At 41.6% G+C, this 9,664-nt stretch overlaps 1 protein-coding gene across 1 annotated transcript; it reads right to left on the reverse strand.

Moving 5' to 3' along the window:
* Positions 1 to 539: 539 nt before the first annotated feature.
* On the reverse strand, positions 540 to 6,302 carry LOC108443078 (DELTA-stichotoxin-Hcr4a-like). Its single transcript, XM_017723495.2, has 3 exons — positions 6,221 to 6,302; positions 4,551 to 4,711; positions 540 to 1,248 (listed from the first exon to the last, which is right to left on the reverse strand). Exons 2-3 carry the CDS (start codon positions 4,703 to 4,705, stop codon positions 816 to 818), a joined length of 588 nt encoding a protein of 195 aa, XP_017578984.1. The 5' UTR covers positions 4,706 to 4,711; positions 6,221 to 6,302; the 3' UTR covers positions 540 to 815.
* Positions 6,303 to 9,664: the final 3,362 nt, after the last annotated feature.

The raw sequence follows: 9,664 nt of genomic DNA on the forward strand, positions 1-9,664 counted from the left end.
CTGTAGCTGAGCTCTAATATGCTGGTTTAGCCAGCAGTATTACAGGTTAGATTTTATAAGCTTAATCTGTAACTGTCCTCTTGACCACTCATATTTATATCCTAGTGATGTTATATGTTGGCCTACAGTGTGTTGCTGCACACCTGATCATCTCAGGCAGTCAAAGTCAAATAATCGTTGCACCGCTAACCTCTTTAATAATGTCTCTCAGTAAACAGCAGGCAAAGTCAAAACAGGCAGAGAAAAGACCAGAAAGCAGCAGCATTCAGGATTCATAAATATAAACACGCTGAGCAGAACTACACAAAAAAATTGTGCTGCTGTATTACCATTACTAAAAGGTTTGCATGCTAGTTTATCAATGCACAGATTTCCAATATTTAATTAGCGCATAAAAACATTTACAGTACTATGCAAAAGTTTTAGGCGTCAGTTAGTCCATTACAATCAAAATGAATAAACATCCATCCACCCATTTTCTAAGCCGCTTCTCTTTCAGGGTCGCGGGGGGGTGGGGGGGTGGGTGCTGGAGCCTATCCCAGCGGTCATCGGGCGGAAGGCAGGATACAGGATACAGGATATGAATAAACATTCAAAATGTGTTCTTTTCAGTTATTATTATGCAGGTAAGACGAAAACAGAGAACTCAGGGTTGGCTCATCACATGGATCTATTGAATTCCATCACCTGACTGAATTTAATTAGATAAACTATGTATTGGATGGGAAGTTTTAATGCTGGACTTCCTCCAGGAGAACTTAGATGGCCTAAGACTTTTGCACTGTACTGACCCGGGTCAGTTTGCCTCTTCAGTTTTAGTACAAGGCAGCATGACCCTCATCCCACAATTCAACCTTAATGATCGACTGGCCAAAAGCAGACATTGTTCCCTTCACCAGAACTCCTTTTCCAGAATATGTATTGAAGCTCCCTGTACCTTTCTCTCTTCTAAAAGGACCACTGTGTTTATAATACATCTGGTTGAATAGATTATGATCACATGAAATGCCTCGTTCATAAATGCCAAGAGCAAACCAGTTTTCGTACAAGCTGTAGGAAAAAGGCACAGAGAACATGATGGCCAGTTCACCAACATGGTTTGTTTCATTAATGAGGATGTTGTACGTCAAGACCCCAACAGAACCACAAGATGCGTAGTCAGTTTTGGAAAATGAGCATGCTTCCTGTTTCTTTCTTGTGATGGTAGGCTGTGGAGGGTTGTGACAGTGTCCGCTGTAGGTGTAGGTCCTGTTACACAGAAAGAGAGATTATAATTCAGAGTGTAGAATACAGACTTTTAACAGGCAACAGGCAGACAGACAGTGTGAGGCAGAGGGCAAAGAAAGGGAAAATACACCACACACAGTTTCACAAGTAGGCCTTTAAGATTCTGAACAGTTTTAGGTGCAAATTCCTTTAAAGTGCTGCTGCATAATCAGTTCATCTTTGGCATGTGTATCATATGACAGATGTTTAACCCATCTTTGAACTCATGTGATGCAGGAAGCCTGACTGAGAAACCCAAAGAGAGCTCACAAAAACCAGTATGAGTCGAAATGAAATCATTCCCCATAGTTTATCGGTTATAGGTCCAGGTCCGCATAGGATAGCATCTGTGTCCAGACTCGGACCATGGTCCATCTATTTGTGACCTCTGCTCTAGGATATGAGGTCATTCTCTGAATGTGTGCACATCTTCTTGAATTCTCTTTTAAAGGCTGTTCATGAAAATGAAGGGTTTCCAGCATGATGGGTCAGTCCTTAGTGATTTCCTAAGCACCTTTTGTCAGTTTCACACAGAATGTAGATGGACACACCCAGTGAGAGGCAGATGTGTATCTCAGCCCCTCTTCACAGTCTTGTAACTCCAGATGTGAGTCACGTATTATCATGTGATAATATGGAATGGAATGGGTGATTCTACAGATTCAGGAAATGGTTAACCTGGATTTCTGCACTAGATCATCACAAAGAGAGAGAAACAGATACAGAAACATCCAAATTGTTGCATGGGTGGGTTTGTGAACCCCAGAGGGTTAACCGGAGTGCTTTATTTATACATAAGTGAATTGTAACTCAAATATCTCTTCAGAAATCGTATTCATTTTAAGATTTGTTTAAGTGTTCCTTATGGCTCTTTCTTTGCATTTAGTCAGGAGGACTATTTTTTTCTCTCTTATGTCAGAGAGAGGAAGTTTTTTTTGCTGCTGGGGCTCTGCAAATGAATATAAGCTGTTCATGATTAGGGGATGTGCTTCTTTCAAGTGCCGTTGGGAACACAGCAACTCTGCCACTCCATGTTCCTGTACCCTTAGTGACAAGCCACCAGTGTCGAAGATGAGGTGTGCACAGGGATGGGGGGAGTAGTTAAGTATTGTGCTACTTTTTGTAGTTAGCTATACATTTTTGTAGCTAATAGCAGTAGTTGCTACAGTTTTAGAAATATAGTGACTACAAATATCTCTGCAACTGTAGTGAAAACTTTTGGTACAATTTCGCTAAGGCTTCAGACAATCAGTGCAAAATCTGGACAACAGAATGTGGCTGATCATCAATATAAACCCAAACACAGACTTACTTTGCTTTGCTTTAACCTTTAGCTCAGCTGTAGCTGCTTTTCTCGCATCTCAGGAAACTTCTCCACAAGTTTCTTTTAAAATGTCTATTTATGAGGTTGAAGTCGCTTCTCATTCTCCAGCTTCTCGTCCGAATTGTCCCGTTCCACCTTAATGGTGCTTGGGGTGCTAGATTGTACAGCTGCACCATTAATGGAATGGGACAGTTCAAATGAGAAGCAGGAGAAAGAGAAGCGACTTCAGTTTCACGAGTTGTTGCAGAATAAACGTATCAGGAAAACAGTTGAGTGATTATAAAAGCAAATCCACTCGTCCCCAAATTATCGATGTATCAATGTATCAAAACAGATCAAGAGTCACTGATGAGGATTTTGAAGCTAAAGTGTTGCTGAAGTTTAAAGGACTCTGAGTGTCTGTCTGCATCTTGCTGAAATGTTTAAATTGGATCAGTTTTGTTTCAACAGTTGAAAATTCTTTGCACAAAGTTGTTTAATTTGTTTATTTTTATTAGGAAAAACCTGGAGCCTTTGGGTGGGTAAGTACGATTGTTATTTTCGCTTTTTGGTGATCTTTTTGTTTATTTGCAGCTTTTCAATTCTGTGTTTCTTTCTGGCACATTGCAGTGTCTTGTTTACATTGTCAGTTGGGCCTGTTTGGTGTGTCAGGTGGAGATTCACAAAGATTCTGATAATCGCACTTTGAAAGTAGCTAAAAAGTAGTGCACAGCTTTTCAAAAAGTAGCTTAAAAGTAGCCACTACTCTTTCTGGAAAAGTAGCAAAATTGTTGCTAGCTACAAATTTTGGGAAAGTAGCTACAAATTAGCTAAGTACTAATTTTTCAGTAGTTATCCCAACCATGGGTGTGTCTGGCCAACTTCAAAGTGGGGGTGTAAGGGAGGCGGCATCACCATAGGGAGTTTCAGGAAAGCAAGTGCTGCTTCAGTAGAGCTCTTTGGAGCACCACTCCATGTCCTTTGGGGACACAGGCATCTGATCATTGATGCCCTCCAGGGTGGCAGACAATAGAGTCCAGCGTCAATTCCTCGACACCCTGGAAGGCACCAGATGGCGTTCTTGAGACAGGTGTGAGTCCCGGCTACAGTGTTGATGCTGGTTAGGAATGCTCTCCAGAGCACATAGTGGTGCACACAATGCTGGTGGTGGCTCAGGTGTGCTCTACAGACCACTAAGTACCACTGTTTACACTATTTAAAATAAAGTGTTAAACTATTTAAAATAGTAGCACCCAAGTGGGATACCAAAGTAACTGATAGCAACATATAAGCAACCACCTGGGATTCCATATTAACCACCTGGAGTAATATAGCAACTACCTGAACAGTATAGTCATCCACCTGTCAACACCCTTGCAATCAGAGGTACCATAGCAACACCCTAGCAACTACCTGGTATACCATAACAACCACATAGTAACACCATAGCAAACAAATAAAACACCATCACTTAGCAACACCCTAGCAACTACATGGAATACCACATCAAGCACCTAGCAACACCATAGTAACTATCTGGAATACCAAGGAAACCACTTAGCAACATCCTACCAACCGCCACTCTACAATACCTAAGTAGTAACCTTTGGTAACATAACAACACCCTAGTAACCACTACAGATAACATAGCAACCGCCTATCAGCATCCTAGGAGACAACAACAACCACATAGCAACTCCCCACTAGCATTCTGAGAATTGATCAAGCTGCATAATCACATTGAATCTTTAGGAAATGTGTTTTTTTCTAGTTTTAATGCTAGTTTTAGTGTCTCCAGGTTTTTCAACCATATTTCTAATACTTTCTTCACTGCTATCATTTCTGTTGCTGTTTATCAAACTGGGTAAAATTGGGATTCTAATTACTCCTGAAAGTTTTCAGTGACAGTGAGGTCTGCAGGTTAATAACCCAGAAATCCATTTCAGTCTGACACTCATTGGCACCATTCATCTGTTCTTACCTTGGATTTGTTAAGATGTACTTATCGCTGTAATTAATGATTTGAATGCTGACATTTCTCCAAGTGCCCATGCTCCGGGATACTTGCTCAACAGTGCTGCTGACCCAGGATATTTGATTTAAAGCAGCTGAGATTGAAACTCCTGCAAGATTCATCGTCTGCTGAAAGTGAAAAAAGTCCCATGAGACATTAAGCATGTTCCTTAAACATGCTATAAACATTAATTTTTTTTTTTTATTTAAGTTTCTCTGAGAAGCGCAGGCCATGCTGTTCACTAGGAAACTACAACAGACGAGTTTTGTAAACCTTCACCCTTTATTATGATTGTCTTTATCATAAAAGTGATGATCTTTATAGCTGCCCCTTGATTGCACAGCTTTTGTCTTAGCAAAATGAGACTCTAGTGAAGGTGGGACAAAACTCTTTATACTGTATTGCTTTCAATATACAAACCTGACTGATTCAACCCAGCGCATGGTTAGTGAACTAAGAAATTAGATTTTTAAAATCAATAATCATACATACTGATGTACAAATTTTATAAATCAAAAATAAAGATCTTCTGTTGTGTTTAAAAGTTTATGCTTGGCCACATTGTTACAGAATAATATTTAGTTATGTTTAGTTAAGTGGGTTTCAAGCACTGCCCCATTTCTGATGAACTTGCCAGGAAAAGTGGGACATTGTTTAATAAAAATGTAAGTATTTATGGTTAAATATGATAATATATAAATCTACACTTTTAAAAGCAAAGCCTAGCAGTAGCCACGTTTACATGCAGCCTGATTAATCCGACTAATAGCTCAATCAGAATAGAATATGTCCATGCAAACACCTCAATCGGAATAGACTAATCCCATAATAATAAGGCCATTCGGAATACAATTTCTGTCCGATTGAACGAGGTGGGTAAACCTCTAAATAATCTGTTAAATACAAGAATAATATCCGTGTAAACGCCTGAATCTGATTACACTCCAAATGGAACGTGTAAGTATGTTCTGCGCATGCGCGTCGTGTCAAAGGTTTATACCGTTCAACATGGTGGAGTAGAAACTGGTCTGCAGAGGAGACTAAGTATACTCTGAGGTTTAAAAAGACGGTGGTGGGATGAACGTCCAGCTTATGTGTCTCAGAGCACGACGTCTTCCTTTATACATGCATGTGAAGGACGTTTTTCTGAGTCTGACATCAGGTTAAAGCCATTAAAAACACAAGCGCTTCAACTGGAAACTCATCTCATGCCAACTGGACCTCACGTGATGTTCGCTGTCATGGTAACGTTTACCCTAAGCGCTGGTCCACGCATGTGCATCATTCTGCATCGGATTACTTGTAGTGGGCATGTAAACGAAGATTTTCCATCAGACAGTTGAGCAGAGTGAGCATATAAACACCTCAGTCTGAATGTGTAATCAGTCGGATTGGCAAATATCTTTGCATGTAAACATAGCCAGTGTGGTGTCCATAGTGTGGCAGTTGAGCAGTATGACATGCAAACAGCCAGCATCCCCAGTGGTGTAGCCTAGCAACAAAGCAACCCAGCAGCATAGCATAGCAGCCCAGCGGCACTTCCATAGCTTTCAGTAGGCTACATCTACAGTAAACCACCACATATACAGACGGCTGATATTCTGTGGAGTTACAGTATAAAGGGAGTAAGGACATACCTGTCTCAGCGGGTCTGGGAGAGGTAAGCAGTGCTCACCTGTGCTGTTCCTTTATAAGTCATGAATCTGCTGTGCTGGAGCTGATATACCTGCAGAGGAGGAGGTGCTTAAAAGCTTTTAGTTTTGCTATGTTTCAGCAGGTCCCAGTCCTGCTTCTGGACTTTCCCTGACTTGCAGTGTTTTGGTGCTTTCCCTGATCTCACATGCTTTTGTTTTTTTGTTCATTTTTCAACAAAGTGGAGAATAAGATCCTCCAAAACAGACCGTTCTTATGTTTGATTATTTCATTCAAGGAATGTAGAATTTCAGGAAAAGAACAATCAAGATCATGTTCACAACTGCTCAGCCCTACAATTACTGATAAAAAGGCCAGAGTGATTCAGAGTGGTTTGGTGTGAAATGGTTCAGATTACTTTACAGCAGTGGTGTTAGGAACCAGGGGTCTCCATGACTACAACACAAATATATACATTTTATTTACTATTCAGAGCCACCAGTGAACCTACACATGTCTTCTAAGTTTTATATGGAATGTAGATGATGGAAAACTGAAAAATCTGAAACAATGTTTTCTTTGGGGACTATTTTGCCTCACATTGTCCTTGGCATTGGTATTTTTGTTCATATTTAATCTATATTGTATAGTTGTACTCATAGTATAGTATTTCATGCTATACATATCGCTGCTGTCAGATCAAAACCACATATCTCCGAACTCAAAACTTTTACAGGAGAAGGAAAAACCCGTCTTTACTTTTAATATAAATCAATGGAATTTTTTCGTTTGGGTCATTTCTTTTGGTCCATTCATCATGAAATTGACATGCAATATAATGCACAACAGGTATTTTTAAATTATGTCAAAAACTGAAAAACGACAAAAATGGAGATACAAGGTTTTATTCTGACAGCAGCAATATCATCATCATCATCATCGTTGACCGCTAATCCAGATAGGGTCGCAGTAGCAGTTGAGAGAGCAGAGAATCCCAGATGACCCTGTCCCCCGCAACTTCCTCCAGCTAATAATAATAATGCTCCCAGGCCAACTTGACCCTAATAATGCTCCCAGGCAAACTTGTCCCAAGGGTCTTGTCCCAGTACGCCATGCCTGGAACACCCACATCGGGAGGCGTCCAGGGGGCATCCAGATCAGATGCTCGAACCACCTCTGCTGGCTCCTCTCAATGCGGAGGAGTAGTGGCTCTACTCTGAGCTCCTCCCGGATGACCGAGCCCCTCACTCTATAACATAGCGTGTAGCCCGCCACCCGACTAAGAAAGCTCATTTCCGCCGCTTGTATTCGTGATCTCGTTCTTTTGGTCATTACCCACAGCTCATGACCATAGGTGAGGGTTGGGATGTAGACTGACTGGTAAACACAGAGCTTTGCCTTTTGGCTCAGCTCCCTCTTCATGACTACAGTCCGGTACAGTGACCGCATTACTGCTGCCGCCTATCCCAGCCTGCGGCTGATCTCACAATTCCTCTTCCCGTCACTCGTGAACAAGACCCCAAGATACTTAAACTCCTCCACCTGGGGCAGGTCCTTTCCCCTTACCTCACTATTCGCTTGGGCCTACTGGGTCTGACCATCAGTCTTCCCTGCCATCTAATCCAACTTACCACCAGATGTTGATCAGTTGACAGCTCAGCACCTCTCTTCACCCTAGTGTCCAGAACATATGGTCCCAAGTCAGATGAAACAATAACAAAGTCAATCATTGACCTTTGACCCAAGCAGCTCTGGTACCATGTACACTTATGAACATCCTTGTGTTTGAACTTGGTGTTTGTTATGGACAACCCATGCCTGGCACAGAAGTCCAATAACAATTCACCATTCGGGTTTAGATTGGGTAGGCCGTTCTTCCCAATCACGCCTCTCCAGGTCTCCCAATGTGAGTATTGAAGTCTCCCAGTAAGACTATGGAGTCTGTAGGCGGGACCCTTTCCAGAACCCTGCCCACTCACTCCAAGAAGGCTGAATACTCTGATCTGTTGTTTGGTGCATAAGCACAGACAACAGTCAAAGTTTTCCTCTGCGATTTTAATTTGCATTGAGGTGACCCTCTCATCCATTAAGGTGACCCTCTCATCCACCAGGACAAACCCCAACTGCATGGTCACCAGCCGGAGACTCGTGAGCATCCCCACAAACCTCCTATCCAGGAGTTTGGTTCCAGAGCCGACACTGTGGGTAGAGGTGAGCCCAACTATATCTAGTTGGTACCTCTCAACCTCCTGTACAAGTCCCCCCCCCCCCCCCCCCCGGGAGGTTACATTCCATGTACCAAGTGCCAGTACGGTACTGCACCACTCCCCCATGCTGGACCTTGCGGGTGGTGGGCCCTCCCCATGTTTCCTCTTCGGGCTGAGCCCGGCCACGTTATGTGGGCTGCCCGGGCACCAGGCACTCGCCATGGAACACCACCCCCAGGCCTGGCTCCAGGGGTAGGTCCCGGTGACCCTTTCCCAGACGGGGTACATGATTTTTTGTGCATATCGTGCATTGAGAGGTTTGGATCACGTTAGTCTGGGTCTTCACTCCAGACCTGTTCGCTTCGGAGACCCTACCAGGAGCATATTGCTCCTGAGGACTTAGCTCCAAAGATGCCTAGACCATACAAGGCCTTCCGCCACGACAAGGCCCCAATCCAGGAAGGGCAGCAGTATTTTTATCCTATTTAATTATTTTTACCTTACTTATGTCTATTCTATGATTCTGTGTTCTTGTTTGTATGGTGCATGAGCATTCTAATTTCCTTTGGAGATTAATAAAATATTATCTTAAAATACATTTAATACAGATCCTTTACAGATATTGCTGATTAGCAGAACAGTGGCATTGCAGATATTACAGATGGTTATGGGCTGTTTTTACTTTCCTCTTTAAAATAGCTCCATGCTGCTTTTTTAACTTCTGATGTGCCTAAAAGGAATTATTTTGCATTACAGACTTCAAAACAGAATGAACAACTTATAATTGTTACATTAACTTACACAGATCATCAAAAACAGCATTTTCAGAAATCTGCCCTCACAGTAACACACATAATAATAGGATTATCTGCTTATGTTGTTCCTCTGTGTTAGTCTTGGATTTGCATTCTAGACATGAATTGATAAAATCTGGCTGTTACTGTCCTGGTGAAAATGGAGGAGCTGAATAGTTCTTTGAAAAATACTATGATAGAGTGGACACACAAGTACTGATTTTTTTGTTTTACTATCTGATAAACAATGTTTTGTGTTTTTTTTTTTCCTTGACTCTAAAAAATAACATTAATGGCTTGTTTGGCATAAATAAATAAATAAAGGGTGGACTCTGACTTTAACATTACCTTTAGGATAGATAGATAGATAGATAGATAGATAGATAGATAGATAGATAGATAGATAGATAGATCATTGCCTTTTTAGAATGTTAATAATCTGCTCACT

The sequence above is a fragment of the Pygocentrus nattereri genome, chromosome 10 (genome assembly GCF_015220715.1).
Source record: "Pygocentrus nattereri isolate fPygNat1 chromosome 10, fPygNat1.pri, whole genome shotgun sequence".
Taxonomy (NCBI): Eukaryota; Metazoa; Chordata; class Actinopteri; order Characiformes; family Serrasalmidae; genus Pygocentrus; species Pygocentrus nattereri.

Bases quoted from the DNA above. Each gene is read 5' to 3' on its own strand.
- LOC108443078 (XM_017723495.2), bottom strand. From the start codon at position 4,705: ATGAATCTTGCAGGAGTTTCAATCTCAGCTGCTTTAAATCAAATATCC. The intron at 1,249-4,550 runs GTAAGAACAGAT...TCTGTGTAACAG, and splicing joins TACATCTTAACAAATCCAAG to GACCTACACCTACAGCGGAC.